The sequence below is a fragment of the Dreissena polymorpha genome, chromosome 2, assembly GCF_020536995.1.
Source record: "Dreissena polymorpha isolate Duluth1 chromosome 2, UMN_Dpol_1.0, whole genome shotgun sequence".
NCBI lineage: Eukaryota > Metazoa > Mollusca > Bivalvia > Myida > Dreissenidae > Dreissena > Dreissena polymorpha.
In genome coordinates this window covers 107239235-107265956 of record NC_068356.1, presented here as the reverse complement: position 1 = coordinate 107265956, position 26722 = coordinate 107239235, and the positions used below count along the sequence as shown (strand labels likewise).

Genomic DNA, 26722 nt, shown 5'->3' with positions numbered 1-26722 from the left:
TTGAACTGATTGTTTAAAATTAACCCCCTTTGTTTCAAAATAAATCTATTTTTAGTCGTGGCGACCTTGACCTTGGAGATATTGACGTAATTCTTTCATGAGACACACCGTCCAATGATGGTGAACAAATGTGCCAAATTATTTTAAAATCTCACTATGAATCACATAGTTATGGCCCGGACAAGCACATTTATAGCCATTTTTGACCTTTGAACTCAAAGTGTGACCTTGACCTTGGAGATATCGACGTAATTCTTTCGCGCATACACCGTCTAATGATAGTGAACAAATGTGCCAAATGATTTAAAAATCTCACAATGAACGACAAAGTTATGGCCCGGACAAGCTTGTTCCGCCAGCCCCCCAACATTCGCCAATCTAATAACCAGTTTTTTCCTTCGGAAAACCTGGTTAAAAATAATATGAGTAATCCTCTATTGCTAAATAATCACATTTGAACACCATGTGTTGTTATTGAATGATAAAGAATGAGGATGCCAAATATTTCCATTTATAACAGAAACATTTGTGCAATTAAATGAACAAGAGGGCCTGTAAGGCCCAAAGTAGCTGCTCACCTGAAACACATTAAGGTACTGACCTGTTCTCTGCAGACCAAAATATCATTAGAACAAATGTTCCGACTAAGTTTCATGAAGAGTGAACTATAAATGTAACTTTTAGAGTGATAACAAGGTTTGACTATAGCCATATTCGGATAACTTCCCCGCCCGCTGGCGACCATGTTTTTCAAGAGACTATTTTGGAACTCATCCAAGATATCATGAAAACACAAGTTTCATGATAATTGGACAATAAATGTGACTTATATATAATAAGAGTGTTAACAAGTTGTTACTAAAGCCAAATCCGGAAAAATGCCTCGCCCCATGGTGGCCATGTTTTTTTACCAACCTGAACCATTTTCGAACACATCCAAGATATCATAGGGACAAATCTTCTAATCAAGTTTCATGAAGATCTGACAATAAACATGGCCTCTAGAGTGTTAACAAATGTTGATGCCCCACAACGCATGACGGACAAAAGGCGATCACAAAAGCTAAAAATATACTTTTTCTATAACCACAAGTAAAATAAATATTTGATCATTCAACAAAGGCAACATATTTGTTGTTACTTTATGCTTAGGTGAAAAAAATATAATATCCTTAAGGCATTAAGTCTGTGTATTTTGACGCCAGTAAAATGTTTTTGATTATTCTACAAGGAATGTCATTTGTAAGGAATAGTAACTGACACTTACAGACCAAAGAAAGGAATGTAAAAAATATTGCAATTTTTTAGCTTAACATGCTCATGGTGAGCTTCATATGATGGCCTTTTAAAGGGGCCTTTTCACAGATTTTGGCATGTTTTGAAGTTTGTAATTAAATGCTTTATATTGATAAATCTAAACATTAAATTTTAAAAGCTCCAGTAAAAAATCAAATATAAAATTAAAAAAAGGAAAAAAAGTAGCCCGCAGCAGGGCTCAAACCAGTAACCCCCGGAAACATGTAAAAAATCAAATATAAAATTTAACAAGAGCACCGCCTTGCGGGTGCAGACCGCTCATCTATTTTCTTTTTAAAGGTGAAGGGACTCTCATTTTCAATCACAAACGAGGAGTGGAGTGAAGAGGGGTGTATAGTGTGGGGGGGGGGGGGGGGGGGGGGGTTTGGGTGCGATGGTTGGACGGTATTTCAAACATAACCGTTTTAAAAAAAAAAAATCAAAAAAAAAAATTGGGGGGGGGGGGGGGTGGGGGGGTGGGGGTGGGGGTATAGTGTGAGGGTGCGGTGGTCATTTGTGAGATGATCTTAAAAAAAAAAAAAAAAAAAAAAAAAAAAATTAGGGGGGGGAGGGGGGGAGGGGGAGGGGGGGGGGAGGGCACGGGGGATGGTTTGGGTGAAGTCTATTGTGGTATGTCAGGTAAGAGTAGTTTCATCAAAGTATCAATCAAATCTAATCATAAATAAAGAAGTTATGGCAATTTTAGCAAAATTTAATAATTTGACCTTGAGAGTCAAGGTCATTCAAAGGTCAAAGTAAAATTCAAGTTGCCAGGTACAGTAACCTCATGATAGCATGTAAGTATTTGAAGTTTGAAAGCAATAGCCTTGATACTTCGAGTGGATCGAAACACAAAATTTAACCATATATTAAAAGTTACTAAGTCAAAAAAGGGCCATAATTCCGTAACAATGACAACCAGAGTTATGCAACTTGTCCTTTTACTGTACCCTTATGATAGTTTGTGAGTGTTCCAAGTATGAAAGCAATATCTATGATACTTTAGGGGTAAAGTGGACCAAAACATAAATCTTAACCAAATTTTCAATTTTCTAAGTATAAAGGGCCCATAATTCCGTCCAAATGCCAGTCAGAGTTACATAACTTTGCCTGCACCGTCCCCTTATGATAGTTCATAAATCTTGCAAGTATGAAAGCAATAGCTTTGATACTGTAGGAATAAAGTGGACCTAAACACAAAACTTAATCAAATTTTCAATTTTCTAAGTATAAAAAGGGCACATAATTCTGTCAAAATGCCAGTCAGAGTTACATTACTTTGCCTGCACAGTCCCCTCATGATAGTTAGTAAGTGTTGCAAGTATGAAAGCAATAGCTTTGATGCTTAAGGAATAAAATGGACCTAAACACAAAACTTAACCAAAATTGTCAATTTTCTAAGTATAAAAAGGGCACATAATTCTGTCAAAATGCATGCCAGAGTTATCTAACTTTGCCTGCCCAGTCCCCTCATGATAGTAAGTAAGTGTACCAAGTTTGAATGCAATAGCATTGATACTTACTGAGAAAAGTGGACCTAAACGCAAAACTTAACCAAAATTTTCAATTTTCTAAGTATAAAAAGGGCACATAATTCTGTCAAAATGCACGCCAGAGTTATCTAACTTTGCCTGTCCAGTCCCCTCATGATAGATAGTAAGTGTACCAAGTTTGAATGCAATAGCATTGATACTTTCTGAGAAAAGTGGACCTAAACGCAAAACTTAACCGGACGCCGACGCCGACGCCGACGCCAAGGTGATGACAATAGCTCATAATTTTTTTTCAAAAAATAGATGAGCTAAAAAAGGAAAAAAAGTAGCCCGCAGCAGGGCTTGAACCAGTGACCCCAGGAAACCTGAAGTAAAAACGCAACTGAGCTATCCTGCCAAGCATACATAAGACATGTATTTTATACGTTATACATGTATGTCTTATTTTGAGAGGCCATTCTGTATAAGCAATCTTCGTAGTTTCACAAATTTAAACGACAACAACAGAACTCTCCAATTATTCAATCGTTTTGCGTTGCAACGCTTTATAATTTTTAGGTTTTCAAATCGTCAAAAGATGCATATAATGGCTATATTAGACCATGGCAAATGTTCAGTAATACTGTTTCCTCACAAATATCATAACTAAACCGAAAATTTGCGAATCTGAAACAACTTTTTTCAATTTTGTCAATTTACCAAACCGTGAAAAGATCCCTTTAAAGGCGTTTGTCCTTCATTAATTGTCTTTAGGCAACATTAACCGTGTCAACACCCTAGAGGACACATTTTTGGCCCAATCTTCATGAAAATTAGTCAGAACCTTTGTCAAAATAATATCTCCACCAATTTCAAAACAGGTTTATGTAGGGTCAACAACAAGGTCACAAGTTCAATTTTATTAAAGAAAAAGCGTGTGAAAGTTTTAAGCTGAATCAAAATGAAACTTGTTCAACACAATAATTGAGCCGTGCTCTGTGAAAAGGGGGTTTAACGCATGTGTGTAAAGTGTTCTTCCAGATTAGCCTGTGCAGTCCGCAAAGGCTTATCAGGGGCGACAATATCCGCTTTATTGATATTTTTCCTTTAAATTAAGTCTTCGCAAAAGTTCAGTTTAGGCAAAAAGTGTTGTTCCTGATCAGCCTTAGCGGACTGTCAGGCTAATTTGGGACACCACTTTAAGCACATGCATTTAACCCCCTTTTCACAGAGCACGGCCCAGTTCTATTCTTATCCTTGAGAACACTCTAGAAGTTACATATTTTGCTCTTCCTTAAAACATTTTTTCAAATGACACCTCCACAAAGTTTGACAGTTGTCACAGTCTGTTAAGAAACGTATCTGACAGGGGGGCAGTTTTTTATTTGACTAAAGTAAAAACCCTGTGATCACTCTAGAAGATTTTTTTTTTCCAAATCTTCAGAGTTTTATCCTTATATCTCCGAGTTTGAAAATGCATCCGGTCCATAAAAAACATTTTTGAAAATTGTCATTCTATGGCTATAATAAAATCACATTTTGCTGCCAAACAATAATTGAACATTTGTTCTTATGATATAAGGGCTAAGTTATGAAATGGTTCTGTTCTGTTCTAAAAAAGCTGCTGAAGGCAAAGTTGCAGTTTTCCTTATATGGCTATAGCAAGATATTTTTAGGTCCGCTTATTTTCATTGCAGTTAAAAATGTAAAATCTCATATTTTGTACAGAAATATAATTTTCTTTCACCAATAAAATAATATTCAACTGCAAAGCATATAATAACAAGAGCACCGCATATCGGATGCCAACGCTCGGCTGCCGGTGCATTTTTTAAGAAATTAAAGCTTGTCAGATTTTTTTTTATTTCTTTTTAGCGGTCAGTGACCTTGACCTTTGACCTAGTGACCCAAATATGGGTGAGGCGTGTAGAACTCATCAAGGTGCACGACACGACACGACGAGCTGGCTATGACAATACCTCGTGTTTTCTCCGAAAACAGCCGAGCTAAAAATTGTTCTTCATTACACTTTCTTTGTCTGCCCTACAGTACTTTTATTGTAGGAACTATCGACTTACATACTTCATTTTATTTGTGACTTCAGTACATTCGTGACTTTTGTATTGAAATCTTTCTATAAGGTGTCTGTCCAGAAACCGTTCATTTTTTTTTTCAGATAATACAACTAAAATGATCATTAAGAGAGGTATAGTAATTACTCTCAGTTTCTGGACATCAAATTTACTGACACCCCAATTTTAAGCCAAAATAATAAGATTTGTTAATTTACATTTTAAGACATTCAGGTTTTAGTCCATAATTAATGACTCTTAATGTTATTACAATTTATTTTACAATGCTATTTTACCAGATACTAGTATCTGCCGTGTTGTACTTTCCACACTATGGTGACACTTCGATCATGCATATTTACAACACGATTAAGGTCATAAACCTGTCAGATGAATGCCTAAAAGGCAATGGACAATAACATTTGCCTTATTGGGTAAATAACAATGTATACCTGTAATAGACAATGGTTTCACCAAAAGCTTTAAGTGGAACATATACAAATTTTGTAACTATATGGTGTGGTATTTTACAAGCGTGTGCTATTATTCGTTAAAACAATTGGCACTATACACATTGCATACCCATATCCCATCTTCAATGCATTATTTAACAGTGTCTCTTAAATTTCCAACACCTATATTTTTTGTCTCCAGATCTTTGAAACCTCTACTTTTCTACTATTTTCTTATCTAAATTTTCACACACACATAAGTGAAAATTTGAAGGTGACCAAAAACATGAATGTTGGTAGGGACTGTCTGTATACTCCTCAGACTTACCAGTTGCCATCAAAGGTCAAGTCCTTCAACTCATTTATGGACAAGGCCTGAAACAAATAACACTTTCAGTAATATGTACTGACTGTATAAAATTGAATTGTATATATCTATAACATAAATAATATATACATACAAAAATGACAAGTTTATTTTTTGCAAGGATAATTCCATTAAAACAATTTTAATTTGGTTGTTAAAAGCTATATGTCAATGTTCTGATATGGTAAAGGTCATATGTACTACATTGAGCAAGATATTTATCTATTACCTGCAAACTGTATTTGAAGATGCTGATGTATTTGATCCACTCCAGGAAGTCTGGGATGGTGTCCAGATTAACCAGCAACCCACTGAACACCTGCAAACACATGAACAATCTAAAGGTCAGTTATGTAATTTACCTCATGTAACCCACTTAACACCTGCAAACACATGCACAATCTAAAATGTCAGTTATGTAATTGACCTCATCAGAACCACTGCAAACACATTAACAATCGAAAAAGTCAGTTATCATCATCAATCTGAAAGGTCAGTTATGTAATTTACCTCATCTCACCCACTGAACTACTGCTAACACATGAACAATCTAAAGGTCAGCTATGTAATTTACCTCATCTAACCCACTAAACACCTGCAAACACATGCACAATCTAAAATGTCAGTTATGTAATTTACCTCATCAGAACCACTGCAAACACATTAACAATCGAAAAGATCAGTTATCATCATCAATCTAAAAGGTCAGTTATGTAATTTACCTCATCTCACCCACTGAACTACTGCTAGCACATGAACAATCTTAAGGTCAGTTATCTAACCTACTGAACACCTGCAAACACATGCACAATCTAAAAGGTCAGATGTGTAATTGACCTTATCTAACCTACTGAACACCTGCAAACACATGCACAATCTTAAAGGTCAGATGTGTAATTGACCTCATCTAACCCACTGAACACATGCAAACACATGCACAATCTAAAAGGTCAGATGTGTAATTGACCTTATCTCACCCATTGAACACCTGCAAACACATGCACAATCTAAAAGGTCAGATGTGTAATTGACCTCATCTCACCCACTGAACTACTGCAAACACATGCACAATCTAAAAGGTCAGATATGTAATTGACCTTATCTAACCCACTGAACACATGCACAATCTAAAAGATCAGATGTGTAATTGACCTTATCTAACCCACTGAACACCTGCAAACACACAATCTAAAAGGTAAGTTATGTAATTAATTCACCCAGCGCCTTTTGCCTTCTTTATAAAGTACCAGAAAACAGCACTTTATCAATAACAAAAACTACAAATTTCAAAATCAAGAAAATTTCAAATTAAAGGTTTCCCCAAATAAATAATTAAAAGATTATTAATACAAGAGCACCGCCTTGCGGGTGCAGACCGCTCATCTATTTTCTTTTTTAAGGTGAAGGGACTCTCATTTTCAATCACAAAGGAGGGAGGGGTGGAGTGAAGAGGGGTGCATTGTGTGGGGGTGTGGACATTTATTACATTATGTTCCAAAAATGCAAAAAAAAAGGATAAAAAAAATTCGGGGGGGGGGTGGGGGGGTGGTGGGGGGGGGTGGGGTGGGGGGGGGGGGGATTCTTGGGTGCGATGGTTGGAGGGTATTTCAAACATAAAATAATAAAAATAAATATTTGTGTTTTTTAACAGTTTCAAAAAAAAAATTGGGTGGAGGGGTGAGGTGGGGGGTATAGTGTGAGGGTGTGGTGGTAATTTGTGAGATGATCTTAAAAAAAAAAAAAAAAAAAAAAAATTAGGGGGGGGGGGGATTCGGGTGGGGGGTGGGGGGAGGGGGGGTGGGGGGGGGGGATTCTTGGGTGCGATGGTATTTCAAACATAAAATAATCAAAATAAATAGTTTTGTTTTTTAACCGTTTAAAAAAAAAAGTATTTGAAGTTTGAAAGCAATAGCCTTGATACTTAAGAAGTAAAGTGGATCGAAACACAAAATTTAACACAAAGTTACTAAGTCAAAAAAGGGCCATAATTCTGTAAAAATGACATTCAGAGTTAAGCAACTTGTCCTTTTACTGTACCCTTATGACAGTTTGCGAGTGTATGAAAGCAATATCTATGATACTTTAGGGGTAAAGTGGACCAAAACACAAAACTTAACCAAACTTTCAATTTTCTAAGTATAAAGGGCCCATAATTCCGTCCAAATGCCAGTCAGAGTTACATAACTTTGCCTGCACAGTCCCCTTACGATAGTTAATAAGTGTTGCAAGTATGAAAGCAATAGCTTTGATACTGTAGGAATAAAGTGGACCTAAACACAAAACATAACCAAATTTTCAAATTTCTAAGTATGAAAAGGGCACATAATTCTGTCAAAATGCCAGTCAGAGTTACATTACTTTGCCTGCACAGTCCCCTTATGATAGTTAGTAAGTGTTTCAAGTATGAAAGCAATAGCTTTGATACTTAAGGAATAAAATGGACCTAAACACAAAACTTAACCAAAATTTTCAATTTTCTAAGTATAAAAAGGGCACAAAATTCTGTCAAAATGCACGCCAGAGTTATCTAACTTTGCCTGCCAAGTCCCCTCATGATAGTTAGTAAGTGTACCAAGTTTGAATGCAATAGCATCGATACTTTCTGAAAAAAGTGGACCTAAACGCAAAACTTAACCAAAATTTTCAATTTTCTAAGTATAAAAAGGGCACATAATTCAGTCAAAATAGACGCCAGAGTTATCTAACTTTGCCTGCCCAGTCCCCTCATGATAGTAAGTAAGAGTACCAAGTTTGAATGCAATAGCATTGATACTTTCTGAGAAAAGTGGACCTAAACGCAAAACTTAACCGGACGCCAACGCAGACGCCGACGCCGACGCCAAGGTGATGACAAAAGCTCATTTTTTTTTTTTTAAAAATAGATGAGCTAAAAATGAAACATTTAGCTAGTTTCCCTATACAGTTCTATGGCTTGAACCGAAGTCAATATAATATTGACAACTTGACAAACACTAAGTTATACTTTTTTAAGTATTTGGGAGCAAACAAATTAATTTCCCAATATGAAAACTTCACAATGCCAATTTTCCCAATGTCTGGATTTTTCTAGCACATTCTTCCCAAATAGGCTGGTACCTGTACTTTTCCCAATTGGGCATACATTGCTATCATTTAACCCACAGAATACCTGCAAACAGACAAACAGCCTAACAGGCTTGTCTTGTACTTAACTTCATACAACACACTAATTCCCGTACAAACACACACAATAACAGGCTAGCCTCATACTTAATCTAATACAACACACTAACACCAATACAAACACACACACTAAAAGGCTAGCCTCATACTTAACCTCACACAACACACTAACACCAGCACAAACACACACACTAACAGGCTAGTCTCATACTTAACCTAACACAACACACTAACACCCATACAAACACACACACTTAAAGGCTAGCCTCATACTTAACCTCACACAAAACACTAACACCCATAAAAACAAACACACTAAAAGGCTAGCATCATACTTAACCTAACACAACACACTAACACCTGTACAAAAACACACACTAAAAGGCTAGCCTCATACTTAACCTCATACAACATACTAACACCCGTACAAACACACACACTGAAAGGCTAGTCTCATACTTAATCTAATACGACACACTAACACCCGTACAAACAAACACACTAACAGTCTAGTCTAGTACTTAACCTCACACAACACACTAACACCAGTACAAACACACACACTAAAAGGCTAGCCTCATACTTAACCTCATACAACACACTATCACCCATACAAACACACACACACTAAAAGGCTTGCCTCATACTTAACCTAACACAACACACTAACACCCGTACAAACACACACACTAAAAGACTAGCCTCATACTTAACCTCATACAACACACTAACACCCATACAAACACAGACACTAACAGGCTAGCCTCATACTTAACCTCACACAACACACTAACTCCCATACAAACACACACACTAAAAGGCTAGCCTCATACTTAACCTCATACAACACACTAACACCCATACAAACACACACACTAAAAGGCTAGCCTCATACTTAACCTCACACAACACACTAACACCCGTACAAACACACTCACAAACAGGCTAGTCTCGTACTTAACCTAACACAACACACTAACACCCATACAAACACACACACTAAAAGGCTAGCCTCATACTTAACCTCGTAAAACACACTAACACCCAAACAAACACACACACTAACAGGCTAGTCTCATACTTAACCTCACACAACACACTCACACCCGTACAAACAAACACACTAACAGGCTAGCCTCATACTTGCCCTCACAAAACACACTAACACCCATACAAACACACACACACTAAAAGGCTAGCCTCATACTTAACCTCACACAAGACACTAACACCCATACAAACACACACACACACACTAAAAGGCAAGCCTCATACTTAACCTCACACAACACACTTACACCCATACAAACACACACACACACACACTAACAGGCTAGCCTCATACTTAACCTCATACAACACACTAACATCCGTACAAACACACACACTAAAAGGCTAGCCTCATACTTAACCTCATATAACACACTAACACCCGTACAAACACACACACTAAAAGGCTAGCCTCATACTTAACCTCATACAACACACTAACACCAGCACAAACACACACACTAAAAGGCTAGCCTCATTCTTTACCTCATACAACACACTAACACCCGTACAAACACACACACTAACAGGCTAGTCTCATACTTAACCACACACAACACACTAACACCCGTACAAACACACACTAACAGGCTAGCCTCATACTTAATCTAATACAACACACTTACACCCGTACAAGCACACACTTAAAGGCTAGCCTCATACTTAACCTCACACAACACACTAACACCCATACAGACACACACACTAAAAAGCTAGCCTCATACTTAACCTCACTAAACACACTAACACCCATACAAACACACACACACACACTAAAAGCTTAACCTCACACAACACACTAACACCCATATAAACACACACACACTAAAAAGCTAGTCTCATACTTAACCTAACACAATACACTAACACCCATACAAACACACACACTAACAGGCTAGTCTAGAACTTAACCTCACACAACACTCTAACACTAGTACAAACACAAACACTAAAAGGCTAGCCTTATACTTAACCTTACACAACACACTAACACCCTTACAAACACACACACTAAAAGGCTAGCCTCATACTTAACCTAACACAACACACTAACACCCATACAAAAACACACACTAACAGGCTAGCCTCATACTTAACCTAACACAACACACCAACACCCGTACAAACACACACACTAACAGGCTAGCCTCATACTTAACCTCATACAACACACTAACACCCATACAAACACACACACTTAAAGGCTAGTCTCATACTTAACCAAACACAACACACTAACACCCATACGAACACACACACTAAAAGGCTAGTCTCATACTTTACCTAACACAACACACGAACGCCCGTACAAACACACACACTTACAGGCTAGCCTCATACTTAACCTAACACAACACACTAACACCCATACAAACACACACGCTAAAAGGCTAGCCTCATACTTAACCTCATACAACACACTTACTCCCATACAAACACACACACTAAAAGGCTAGCCTCATACTTAACCTCATACAACACACTAACACCCATACAAATACACACACTAACAGGCTAGCCTCATACTTAACCTCACACAACACACTAACACCCATACAAACACACACACTAAAAGGCTAGCCTCATACTTAACCTCATTCAACACACTAACAACCGTACACACACTAACAGGCTAGCCTCATACTTAACCTCATACAACACACTAACACCCGTACAAGCACACACACTAAAAGGCTAGCCTCACACTTAAACTCATACAACACACTAACACCAGCACAAACACACACACTAAAAGGCTAGCCTCATACTGAATCTCATACAACACACTAACACCAGCACAAACATACCCTAAGAAATGCATTACACTAAATGGTCTAAACGAAAAAATATCTTGCCTTACATTGAACTGTCATTCTGTTGTCAGAAACAAAGATGTTTTGATTGGTCAATATCTGAGAGAAGAAAAAATCGACTTTGCCATATTCACAGAAACCTGGTTCTCAGATGAAAAGCAACACCAAATAGATACCTCAGACTTAAATCAAAATGGTTATACAATGAGTACTGTAAATCGTTCAAATAGAACAGGCGGCGGAGTGGCTTTAACTTGTCGGACTGGGGTTACTGTACGAAAAGTGTCAAGTAGTAATACCCGGACATTTGAACATGGTATATGGCAACTGATTCTAGAAAACATTACAATTAATGTAATTGGCGTTTACAGACCACAATCATTAGGGACTGAACATGGAGGACATTGTTCCCAACTATTCAAATCTTATGATTCTTGGAGATTTCAACTTGCATGTTAACAAAACTAACAGTGTTGTGACTGAATTTAAGAATTCTCTTGTAGCAATGGGTTTGGAACAACATGTTAATTTCAGCACACACACAGAGGGAAATACACTCGACCTAGTAATCTCTGAGGCTACAAATGGTATTGAAATCAATTCGTGTGAACCAGGCCCTTTCTTTTCGGACCATTGTGTGGTTAAAGTCGTTACCAATGTACAAAAAGAAAATATCAAGAGTCAAACAATAAAATTTCGAAATTTTAAAAACATAGGCCACTCAGCATTTACTAACGACCTCAATGAAATGTCAATTACAGCAGACAAAGTAGACACTTTTGTAGAGCAATTTGAAGATGAAATCTGTAGAATTCTTGATAAACACGCTCCATACATCGAGAAAAACAAAATATGTCGTGCACCAAAACCATGGTTTAATGAAAACATTCTTGAACTAAAACGTAAAACACGCAAACTGGAACGCATGTGGTGAAAATACAAACAACCAGACCATTATGAACTTTTCAAAAATGCCAGAAATAAATACACTTTCGAGTTGAATGCAGAGAAGCAACGATCGCTTTGTCAAAAAGTAATTGATTTTCACGGAGATTCTAAAAAACTCTACAAGTTTGTATCAGAATTAACAGGAAAAAATACTGATAACCCTATGCTGGAAGGTGAAAGCGACACCGCGATAGCTGAATACTTTGCCGATCACTTCCTGGATAAAATTAACAAAATTCGAGATGCTCTTGCAAGTTTCGAAAAATTCACACCCGATCGCAAGGAAGTGCTATGTTTCGGTATGTTCGAGGAGCTAACCCAAGATGAAGTGAAAAAGATCATCAATCATCATCCAACAAAATCATGCGAACTAGATGCATTGCCAACAAGAGTACTAAAATCATTTTTAAACGAGTTACTACCGTTCTTGACAAAATTGGTTAATCTTTCTCTGAGTCAAGGAGTTTTTCCTTCAAAATTTAAACAGACAATAGTAAGACCACTTCTTAAGAAAATTGGACTAGACCTGAGTTATGCCAACTATAGACCAGTGAGCAACTTATCATTTCTATCAAAAGTGATTGAAAAGGCTGCTCTGTTTAGACTCAATATACACGTAAATGAAAACAATCTCCTTCCAAAAAATCAGTCAGCCTACAGACAATTCCATTCTTGTGAATCTGCTTTACTTAGACTAGTCAATGATATACTCGAAGGTATGGAAGAACAAGAGGTTACAGCACTTATCGCCATTGATTTGAGTGCTGCCTTCGATACAGTCGATCATGACATTCTACTAGATGTGTTGCAAAAACAATACGGTGCATGTGGCACGGCACTAAACTGGATAGACTCGTATCTTCGTCCAAGAAGCTGTCCCATAAGTGTTAATTCAGCTTTATCGGCGGCACGTTCTTTGGAGTGTAGTGTCCCCCAGGGTAGTTGTCTTGGTCCATGGCTCTACCTGACGTACGCTGGAACACTGTTTGATGTCGTTCCTCCCTCCATCACAGTCTACAGTTTTGCAGACGACCACACCGCAAACAAGCGATTCAAACCTACATCTTCTTCTGTTGAAAGAACTGCCATTCAAGAACTTGAAAGTTGTGCACTCGTTATTAACAACTGGATGAACGAGAATAAACTGAAAATGAACGCATTTAAAATGGAATTCATCATGTTCGGTAGTAGACCCCAATTAAATAAATGTCAATCTAAAGAAATAGATATTGCTGGTGACACTGTTAAAGCAGAAAAATGCATACGGTATTTGGGTGCATATTTAGACGAAACACTAAATTTTAAAGAACACATCAAAATTAAGTGCCGTACAGCCATGTACAACTACCTTAAAATCAAAAACATAAGGAAATACTTAACAAAAGAAGCAACAGAAATACTCGTTTTGTCTTTGGTGATATCCCATCTAGATTATTGTAATCTCATCTTGTATAGAACAGCTCAATGCGAAATAAACAAAATGCAACGTATCCAAAACATGTGTGCCAAATTGGTACTCCGCCGACAGAAATATGACAGTTCAAAAGATGCCTTGTATGAACTACACTGGCTACCAGTAAAGGCTAGGATAACATTCAAATTACTGAACTTCATGTATAATTGTTCTGTTGGTAACGCGCCAAAATACCTTACAGAACTTTTAAAAGAAAAAGTACCAGCACGTAAGCTACGATCTACCGTCTCGTATGATGGATGTTATGATGTGAAACGCACAAAGAGAAAAACTTTCATGGACAGGAGTTTCTAAGTTGTTGGTCCGAAACTGTGCAATGATCTTCCATCAAGCATCCGGACTTCCGCATCAATAAACATTTTCAAAAGGAATTTGAAAACATTTCTCTTCAGAGACTTTTACAACCTATTTTAATTGGAATACCTGTGATTTAAAAAAAAATAATCGAGACTCAGTTGTACGGGCTTATTGTTCACTAGGACTCATAGGACAAGCAATTAAAGAATTGCGAGGGCTTCTTTGCTCGAAAAGGATATTTATTGTACAAGTGACTGGTAACCAAGAATCATTAGGGCTTCTTTGCTCAATGATTAAATTACATCAACCAGCTGCCTTTTAGTCATGCTTAGGCCTTCTAGTTGTGTCTTATAGTCACAGTGTAATTTTAACCTTCAAGTTGTGTCTTGTAGTCACACTTGGTCAGTCTATTTGTGAATTGTAGTCACGATAGTTCAAAACCCAAAAGAAGTGTCCTTAAGTATGACAGGTGACCGGTAGCTGTGGGATCCGACAGCCAGAGAGCAGAAATATCCTTTTACGTATCCTTTTAGTTAATGAAAAACAGTTTCTTTATGTTGCCAAATATTTGCTCATATTATCATTATAATTATTGTCTTAACTCTAGTTATATCAATTTATTACATAATATTTTACTTTTACTGTGTTTTAATAGTGTAGCTGGTATTGTTTTATTGCTTAAGTTCCTAATAGCATTCTTATTTATATCACACATTTTAAGATCATTAATCCTTTAACTAATGCTGCATAATATTATCAATACCTCTTATCTTTTATCAATTTTATGTACATATATATGTTTTGTACAACGCCATTGAATATAATTATATAAATAGGCGTTTCATCAAATTAGCAAGTTTTCAAGTTTTCAAACACACACACTAACAGGCTAGTCTCATACTTAACCTCACACAACACACTAACACCCGTACAAACACACACACTAACAGGCTAGCTTCATACTTAATCTAATACAACACACTAACACCCTTACAAACGAACACACTAAAAGGCTAGGCTCGTACTTAACCTCACACAACACACTAACACCCATACAAACACACACACTAACAGGCTAGCCTCATACTTAACCTCACACAACACACTAACACCCATACAAAAACACACATTAAAAGGCTAGCCTCATACTTAACCTCACACAACACACTAACACCCATACAAACACACACACTAAAAGGCTAGTCTCATACTTAACCTAACACAACACACTAACACCCATACAAAAACACACTAAACGGCTAGTCTCATACTTAACCAAACACAACACACTAACACCCATTCAAACACACACACTAAAAGGCTAGCCTCATAGTTAACCTCACACAACACACTAACACCCGTACAAACACACACATACACTAAAAGACTAACACCCATACAAACACATACACTAAAAGGCTAGTCTCATACTTAACCAAACACAACACACTAACACCCGTACAAACACACACACTAAAAAGCTAGCCTCATACTCAACCTCACACAACACACTAACACCCGTACAAACACACACACTAAAAGGCTAGTCTCGTACTTAACCTAACACAACACATTAACATCCGTACAAACACACACACTAAAAGGCTAGCCTCATACTTAACCTCACAAAACACACTAACACCCGTACAAGCACACACACACTAACAGGCTAGCCTCATACTTAATCTAATACAACACACTATCACCCGTACAAACACACACACTAAACGGCTAGCCTCATACTTAACCTCACACGACACACTAACACCCGTACAAGCACACACACACTAACAGGCTAGCCTCATACTTAATCTAATACAACACACTAACACCCATACAAACACACACACTAAAAGGCTAGCCTCATACTTAACCTCACACAACACACTAACACCCATACAAACACACACACTAAAAGTCTAGCCTCATTCTTAACCTCACACAACACACTAACACCCATACAAACACACACACTAAAAGGCTAGCCTCATACTTAACCAAACACAACACACTAACACCCATACAAAACACACACACTAAAAGGCTAGGCTCGTACTTAACCTAACACAACACACTAACACCCATACGAACACACACACTAAAAGGCTAGTCTCATACTTAACCTAACACAACACACTAACACCCATACAAACACACACACTAACAGGCTAGCCTCATACTTAACTTAACACAACACACTAACACCCATACAAACACACAAACAGGCAGTCTCATACTTAACCTCATACAACACACTTACTCCCATACAAACACACACACTAAAAGGCTAGTCTCGTACTTAACCTAACACACCACACATGCACCCATACAAACAAACACACTAAAAGGCTAGCCTCGTACTTAACCTCACACAACACACTAACACCCATACAAACACTAAAAGGCTAGCCTCATACTTAACCTCACACATCACACTAACACCCATACAAACACACACATTAAAAGGCTAGTCTCATACTTAACCTAACACAACACACTAACACCCATGCAAACACACACACTAAAAGGCTAGCCTCATACTTAACCTCACACAACACACTAACACCCATACAAACACGCACACACTAAAAGGCTAGTCTCGTACTTAACCTAACTTAACACACTTACACCCATACAAACACACACACTAACAGGCTAGAGTCATACTTAACCTCACACAACACACTGACTAACACCCATACAAACACATACACTAACAGGCTAGCCTCATACTTAACCTCACACAGCACACTAACACCCATACAAACACACACACTAAAAGGCTAGTCTCGTACTTAACCTAACACCACACACTAACACCCGTACAAACATACACACTAAAAGGCTAGCCTCATACTTAACCTCACACAACACACTAACACCCGTATAAACACACACACTAACAGGCTAGCCTCATACTTAACCTCACACAACACACTAACACCCATACAAACACACACACTATAAGGCTAGCCTCATACTTAACCTCATACAACACACTAACACCCATACAAACACACACACTAAAAGGCTAGCCTCATACTTAACCTCATACAACACACTAACACTTGTACAAACACACACACTAAAAGGCTAGCCTCATACTGAACCTCATACAACACACTAACACCCATACAAACACATACACTAAAAGGCTAGCCTCATACTTAACCTCATACAACACACTTACACCCATACAAACACACACACTAAAAGGCTAGCCTCATACTTAACCTCATACAACACACTAACACCCATACAAACACACACACTAAAAGGCTAGCCTCATACTTAACCTCACACAACACACTAACACCTTTACAAACACACACACTAACAGGCTAGCCTCATACTTAACCTAACACCACACACTAACACCCATACAAACACACACACTTAAAGGCTAGCCTCATACTTAACCTAACACAACACACTAACACCCGTACAAACACACACACTAAAAGGCTAGCCTCATACTTAACCTCACACAACACACTAACACCCAAACAAACACACACACTAAAAGGCTAGCCTCATACTTAACCTAACACAACACACTAACACCCGTACAAACACTAACAGGCTAGCCTCATACTAAACCTCATACAACACACTAACACCCGTACAAACACACACACTAAAAGGCTAGTCTCATACTTAACCTCACACAACACACTATCACCCGTACAAACACACACACTAAAAGGCTAGCCTCATACTTAACCTCACACAACACACTAACACCCGTACAAACACTCACACTAAAAGGCTAGTCTCGTACTTAACTTACACAACACACTAACACCCATACAAACACACACACTAAAAGGCTATCCTCATACTTAACCTAACACAACACACTAACACCGGTACAAACACACACACTAACAGGCTAGCCTCATACTTAACCTAACACAACACACTAACACCCATACAAACACACACACTAAAAGGCTAGCCTCATACTTAACCTCACACAACACACTTACAGGCTAGTCTAGTACTTAACATCACACGACACACTAACACCCATACAAACACACAAACTTAAAGGCTTGTCTGTTACTTAACCTCACATTACACACTAAAACATGCATAAAAACACACACTATATAAAGCAGGTCAGTCTCATACTTTACATCACACAACCCACTAACACCCGCACACATGTACAAACTTAAAGACCAAACTTGTACTTGTCCTCACCCAAGAGCCACCTTGGAAACAGCTGTCAACACACATCCAAGCTTGTTCCATGTTATAGAAGAATGCGTCTTAACAAGAGAGCAATGATGGCTCTAAAGCGCTCACTTGTGTTCAATGACACCAATTATTCAGGCATTGACCTGGTGATCTTGGTTATGACCCCATTTGACCCATATTCAAACAAGGCCTTCATTTCGTGAAGATAAACATTCTGACCACGTTTCAGCAAGAATGAGTCATAACTGTTGCTTCTAAAATGTTAAAAAGTATATTTCTGATTTGACCTAGAAAACTTGTGAAAATTGCCCGCTGGCAGCCACTTTTTCATGGTTGTCTTTATAGCATTAGAATATATGTTCTAATCTAGTTTCATAATGACAGGACCAAAATTGTGACTTAAAGCATGTTAACACTGTTTCAAACAAGGAAAACTGCCTGGTCAAGTTTCTTTAAATGCAAATTCTAGAGTGTCAATATTTTAACCAGTGACCATGATTTTTACCTTATGTGATCCAACTCGAACTTGGCCAAGATTTTATCAGGACAAATTTCATAAAGATTGGACATTCAATTAGAGAAAGATTTGACAATATAGAGTAATAACAAGATTTCATTATAGCCATATTTGAAAAACACCCCAACCACTTGGCAGTCTGGTTTTTTAAATGACCAGATATGGCCATTTTTTACTCTGCTCAACAGAGTTGTCATGAGAACAAATGTTCTGACCAAAATTCATGAAAATTGGACAAAAAATGTGACTTCTAGAATGCTGAAAAGCTACTTATTTGATTTGACCTGGTGACCTATTTCCTGACCTAACGTAACGAAAGAAAGAAAGAAAAGCTAACCATGTACATGTTGTGCACAGGCAAATTTATATGCAATCCTCATAAAGTGGGGGAATAATAGGAAAATATAGATGTGTTGACAAACACAATATTAGTTTAAATTTCTACACATATTATGAAAAATGTATCATTATATAATGATCAAGAAAACATATTGCCCTGGTTTTGCATGCATTGTGTGTACTGACCATCATGACGACGTAGCACATGGCAATGAGGAGGTTGGCAACAGCGAAGATCCTCACTAGGGCGCTGATGAAGAAAGAGATGGAGGAGGCCGCCAGAGACACGCCAAACAGCGCCAGGAAGAACAGGCAGAACTTGTCAAAACTGTTCTCGTAACCTGCAGACACCGAGCCAAATGTGAGGACAATGAATAAGTGTGGCATCAAACATAGAATAAACTTTAAGAAAAGACTTCATATTTCCACTGAAACATCATCCCATTGAGTTTTGTTAACAAGAGAACCCTGAGCACCCTTGAATGGTCACCATAGAGACTCAGGGTCTCGGTGGTTTCATACTACCCACACCTGGTTTTGGGTTGCTTTAGATTAAAGGGCATAACATATCTTGTTATGTAAGTATATAAAATATTCGATCACACCACATGGATAAGGTCCAATTGAACCCAGAGGCATAATTTGAACAAACTTAGTAGATAACCACTTAAATGACAGATTATACCAATTATACCAATGTAACACCTATGCACTTTTCCTTTAAGAGAAAAAAAAGTGTTTGAATTATTTTGCTAATATTAAGTCTGTTCTAAAAGTTAGGGATGACAACGAATAATAAAGTCGTAATGAATAATAAATTGCTTTTCCTTATTCCAAAAATTGGAATTTTTTATTTTAAAAAATTAATTTATTCAATGACAGATCTTTTTGAAAGTTAGATTACCGGTAAAAGCTATGTTTTTTCTTATAACAAAAATCATTGAACGTGCCCAACATGTCTTCTATACATTTTGGATAAAGTGGGATAAATAATTCATTATTTCAAAACAATACTTTTGTTTTCTTGAGATATATTCAAAAATAATTTTTATTTCGGTAATAATAATTTCTAAATAGTACACACATGCCATTTATTTAAAGCCCAAATCCAGCCATTTACATTGAAACTGGACACTCAGATATTGTGTTAATTGCACGTATAGGCTAACAAATCAAGTTCGGATTTTTAATTGCAAAACACATGTACTTATGCAAAACAGAGCAAGAACATATGCAACATGAAGAACATCTCGTCATCCCCACAAATTGCAAGGAAAGCATGTGCACATTGATTGGCGATTAAAAATGTATAGCGCATAGAACTGAGATCTTAACTATTGTATAAAAGTTGCATAACAAATAACAACACAATTTTTGTATCAATTGCATGAATCATGTTAAGTTAATATTTCCTGTGTATAAAAGAAACCTTAAAACATGGATGATTTGCTAAGTATTTGTGCCCTCTGACTGAATTAATCAACAGACCGCACAAATTTAAACAATTTTCATAGGGGACTCCTCAAGGAACATTCCTGTGAAGTTAGGTAAAATTCTGCCCAGCAGTATAAAAGAAGTTGTTTCAAAAGGAAGTTGATGGACTTAAGCGTCCTGTCACACAGACGTCACAGAATCCAAATGGAGCTAAAAATGTAAACTAGCCGTAAGCATTCTTGAGTTATCATCCGGACACCATTTTACTATTTCGGGTCACCGTGACCTTGACCTTTGACCTAGTGACCTGAAAATCAATAGGGGTCATCTGCGAGTCATGATCATTCTACCTATCAAGTTTCATGATCCTAGGAATAAGCGTTCTTCAGTTATCATCCGGAAACCATTTTACTATTTCGGGTCATCGTGACCTTGACCTTTGACCTAGTGACCTGAAAATCAATAGGGGTCATCTGCGAGTCATGATCAATCTACCTATCAAGTTTCATGATCCTAAGCCTAAGCGTTCTTGAGTTTTCATCCGGAAACCATTTTACTATTTCGGGTCACTGTGACCTTGACCTTTGACCTAGTGACCTTAAAATCAAAAGGGGTCATCTGCGAGTCCTGATCATTCTACCTATCAAGTTTCATGATCCTAGGAATAAGCGTTCTTCAGTTATCATCCGGACACCATTTTACTATTTCGGGTCATCGTGACCTTGACCTTTGACCTAGTGACCTGAAAATCAATAGGGGTCATCTGCGAGTCATGATCAATCTACCTATCAAGTTTCATGATCCTAAGCCTAAGCGTTCTTGAGTTATCATCCGGAAACCATTTTACTATTTCGGGTCACTGTGACCTTGACCTTTGACCTAGTGACCTTAAAATCAAAAGGGGTCATCTGCGAGTCCTGATCAATCTACCTATCAAGTTTCATGATCCTAGGCCTAAGCGTTCTTGAGTTATCATCCGGAAACCATTTTACTATTTCGGGTCACTGTGACCTTGACCTTTGACCTAGTGACCTGAAAATCAATAGGGGTCATCTGCGAGTCAAGATCATTCTACCTATCAAGTTTCATGATCCTAGGAATAAGCGTTCTTCAGTTATCATCCGGAAACCATTTTACTATTTCGGGTCATCGTGACCTTGACCTTTGACCTAGTGACCTGAAAATCAATAGGGGTCATCTGCGAGTCATGATCAATCTACCTATCAAGTTTCATGATCCTAAGCCTAAGCGTTCTTGAGTTTTCATCCGGAAACCATTTTACTATTTCGGGTCACTGTGACCTTGACCTTTGACCTAGTGACCTTAAAATCAAAAGGGGTCATCTGCGAGTCCTGATCATTCTACCTATCAAGTTTCATGATCCTAGGAATAAGCGTTCTTCAGTTATCATCCGGACACCATTTTAATATTTCGGGTCATCGTGACCTTGACCTTTGACCTAGTGACCTGAAAATCAATAGGGGTCATCTGCGAGTCATGATCAATCTACCTATCAAGTTTCATGATCCTAAGCCTAAGCGTTCATGAGTTATCATCCGGAAACCATTTTACTATTTCGGGTCACTGTGACCTTGACCTTTGACCTAGTGACCTTAAAATCAAAAGGGGTCATCTGCGAGTCCTGATCAATCTACCTATAAAGTTTCATGATCCTAGGCCTAAGCGTTCTTGAGTTATCATCCGGAAACCATTTTACTATTTCGGGTCACTGTGACCTTGACCTTCGACCTAGTGACCTGAAAATTAATAGGGGTCATCTGCGAGTCATGATCAATCTACCTATCAAGTTTCATGATCCTAGGCCTAAGCGTTCTTGAGTTATCATCCGGAAACCATTTTACTATTTCGGGTCACCATGACCTTGACGTTTGACCTAGTGACCTCAAAATCAATAGGGGTCATCTGCGAGTCATGATCAATGTACCTATGAAGTTTCATGATCCTAGGCCCAAACGTTCTTGAGTTATCGTCTGACAACCACCTGGGGGACGGACCGACAGACGGACCGACAGACCGACATGAGCAAAGCAATATACCCCCTGTTCTTCGAAGGGGGGGCATAAAAAAATATATAGAATTATTGAAGAAGTTGTTTTAAAAGATAGTTCATGGACGTAAGCGTCCTGTCACACAGACGTAACAGAATCCAAATGGAGCTAAAAATGTAAAAAAATATATAGAATTGTTGTTGCCTGTTTTTTTTTATGTCTTATTGGCTACGTTTTCATCAAATAATCACATAGTTGCTATAAAAATAAAATCTCGTAGGATAAGCTTAGCTGTGTTTGTAGCTGATTTTTTGGTTGTTCTTGTTTTGTTTTTACACTTTCTATAATGTATACATCTTTGTACCTATCATAAAGTAGACGACTGAAGAGAAGGCCAGTGTAGGCAGGAACCTCATAGGGATAACATCGCAGATCACCGTGGACAGAAAGTACGAGGACACTCTGTAGAAACCACTCACATTTTCATGCCTGCAATATACAACAATGTATGGGACAGGATTTATTACTTCTGTTTCAGTGTTGATTACGGTACTTATTATAATAAATATGGTAAACATCAGTACTGGTAGACAGAAGATTTAATACAGGCTACATTCTTAACATGCAGGCTTAATCCTTAAAATACAGGTTCAATTCTTAAGGTTTTAGCACTCTAATACAACATTTTGATTTCTATTATTTTTTTCAAATATCTCCTCTTGCCATGGTATTTTGCATCAAAAATAAAAGTTTACGAACAATTTACCAAATAATTAAAGAGTTCTCAGACATTCCAGGTTGAAAACCCTTAATATTCACACACACACCCCACTTTTTTAATTCACAAGTGGAAACCTAAATATTTATGAAGCAAGACTTATTAGGTATATAATTATACAAAGACCAAAATATTTATAAACCAAAACATATTACCTATTTATTTATACATTAATGCCTTATGATATATTAATTAATGATAGCAAACGAGGTGTAACAAGTGGAACAAAAACCGTCGGAGACTGGTGATGCTCCCCAAAGGTTTTTTTTGTCACAAAATTGCAAAGATAAAAGGAAAGGTCTTGAGGGGCATAACTTTGGACAAAATAATACGATGGATGGTTTAGCAACTTAAAAATTTCAAAGGGCAATAACTCTCTAAATAAATCATCTAACCAGAACCCACAAATAACATGCGCATCTCCTCAAGGTAGTAAAGCTTCCCATAAAGCTTCATTGAATTCCAGTCATTAGTTGCTGAGAAATAGCCCGGACAAGAATTGCACTATATGTACAGTTTATAGAAAATTTCAAAGGGCCATAACTCTGTGAAAAATCATCCGACCATAACCGGCTGATAATATGCACATCTCATGCTGGTAGTGAAGCTTCCCATAAAGTTTCATTGAATTCCCGTAATAAGTTGCTGAGAAATAGCTCGGACAAGAATTGCACTATATGTACAATGGAAAATTTCAAAAGGCCATAACTCTGTGAAAAATCATCCGACGAGAATCGGCTGATAATATGCACATCTCCTCTTGGTAGTGAAGCTTCCCATAAAGTTTCATTGAATTCCGGTCATTAGTTGCTGAGAAATAGCCCAGACAAGAATTGCACTATATGTACAGTTAATGAAAAATTTCAAAGGGCCATAACTCTGTGAAAAATCATCCAACCAGAACCCGCTGATAATATTCACATCTCCTCTTGATAGTGAAGCTTCCCATAAAGTTTCATTGAATTCCGGTCATTAGTTGCTGAGAAATAGCCTGGACAAAAATTGTGCACGGACGGACGAACACACGGAAACACGGACAGACGAAGCGGCGAATATATGCTCCCCTCAAAAAAAAATTGGGGTGAGCATAATAAATTAAATATTAGCTCACACGTTTCATGATCTGACCTAATAAAACCAGAAAAATACCATAAAGCAACTCCTTAACTCTGCTGTTTATTAATGATATACATGTAGTTGACCTTTCATACTTATACCATTACTAAATATCATTTTGATGGTCACCATTCAAAATGCAGAACTTACAAAAACACAACTTTCCAGGAAGGCTATTTTTTCATTTTCATAACTATATGCAAAATGCTGAAGTTAAAAATTATTTGGCTTCGCATTTTATAATTAATATTCAGCTTTGCATTTTTGAGTGTTCAGCTTTGCATTTTTGCATATTTTAATTTCCACAATCACAGTTTGGCATTTTATCATATGGCCGGTTTGGTGAGTTCTGATCAGTTAGGTGGTTCGCCGTTTTCTGGGCATGTGCGCACTGATTTCCCGCCCTACACAGTGCAAAAATTACGAAATGTCAAAAAATGTAGGTTCGGCATTTTGAATGGTGACCATCGATTTACATGTCGTTTATGCTCATCAAATTTAAGTGAATGCCCTTCTTTTAAAACATACAATCATTGAAGATTGATTATTTGAAATTGGACACAGATTTCCCTTACCATGAGACAGTAATAAAGCATGGTAGAAGAATACAAGATGTCAAAGTAGACCTTTGATATTAGCATTATTTGGATAAATAGGCAAATGTATTTGAAACAGGAACTGGTTTCAACAGATAGTTTACCCAGTTAGAAATGATCTTTGTAAGAAAATCAATATGTTTGCTTAATGTATTCAAAGTTTTTGTTTTGTATAGTTTTGAAAACGACTGTTTGGAGTCATTGAGTGAAAATTATGATAGTCTGAATCAGTGTTTGGTTAATATTTGGTTAGCCTGTTTGGTATTATCAATCTACTGCAACATGCCCCCCACTCAAAATCTGTAATTTGACAAATAGGCTCAAGTTTTATTGCACAACATTTGAAGATGTAAAGAAAAAATAACTGACAAACCAACGATCCAATCATAATTAACACACTGACAGTTTACATTAGTTCCATTTTATAATTATAGGTTTCTACTACAGTATATCAATGCTAATTTTTGTACTCTGTGGTAAAAGTTCAACCTTTGAGTATCAATAAAACAAACTCTAACATATTAAATTAATTCAAATGTATCACCTTTAATTTATGAATACTTAAAGGTGTGATATTTACAAGCACATGCTATCATTATCATGTTGGAAAGAGAAGTTATACAGAGGAATATCCAAACAAAGATAAAATAGGTATACTTTCAGGATGTCTGTTAATTTTTGGACATTTACTTTAGGGATTTTTTGTTTCAAACACACACAATTAATTATTAACAAGGGCTGTTTGTAAAACATGCATGCCCCCCATATGGGCTCTCCGTTGTAGTGAGAGCCATTGTGTGAATATGTTTTTTGTCACTGTGACCTTGACCTTTGACCTAGTGACCTGAAAATCAATAGGGGTCATCTGCCAGTCATGATCAATGTAACTATGAAGTTTCATGATCCTAGCCATAAGCATTCTTGAGTTATCATCCGGACACCATTTTACTATTTCGGGTCACTGTGACCTTGACCTTTGACCTAGTGACCTGAAAATTAATAGGGGTCATCTGCGAGTCATGATCAATCTACCTATCAAGTTTCATGATCCTAGGCCTAAGCGTTCTTGAGTTATCATCCGGAAACCATTTTACTATTTCGGGTCACCGTGACCTTGACCTTTGACCTAGTGACCTTAAAATCAATAGGGGTCATCTGCGAGTCATGATCAATGTACCTATGAAGTTTCATGATCCTAGGCCCAAGCGTTCTTGAGTTATCGTCTGACAACCACCTGGTGGACGGACCGACCGACCGACAGACCGACATGAGCAAAGCAATATACCCCCTCTTCTTCGAAGGGGGGGATAATTAAGGAAGTTTGAC

At 37.5% G+C, this 26722-nt stretch overlaps 1 protein-coding gene and 1 long non-coding RNA gene across 4 annotated transcripts in view; both read right to left on the bottom strand.

The window, feature by feature from the left end:
• Window positions 1-26722, bottom strand: part of LOC127868405 (broad substrate specificity ATP-binding cassette transporter ABCG2-like) — a 72073-nt gene that overhangs the window by 4220 nt on the left and 41131 nt on the right. For both annotated transcript variants that reach the window (XM_052410169.1, XM_052410171.1), the window contains 4 exons: window positions 23271-23395; window positions 19650-19804; window positions 5889-5978; window positions 5621-5667 (listed from right to left, as the gene is read on the bottom strand). In XM_052410169.1, coding sequence (XP_052266129.1) covers window positions 5621-5667; window positions 5889-5978; window positions 19650-19804; window positions 23271-23395 — 417 coding nt within the window. The remainder of the gene's footprint in view (window positions 1-5620; window positions 5668-5888; window positions 5979-19649; window positions 19805-23270; window positions 23396-26722) is intronic.
• On the bottom strand, window positions 21159-22951 carry LOC127868430 (uncharacterized). 2 transcript variants are annotated; one of them, XR_008044118.1, is made up of 2 exons: window positions 22553-22951; window positions 21159-21392 (listed from the first exon to the last, which is right to left on the bottom strand). It is a non-coding gene; the product is annotated as an uncharacterized LOC127868430 (long non-coding RNA). The 2 variants fall into 2 exon arrangements; XR_008044117.1 differs by having other exon boundaries at window positions 22698-22951.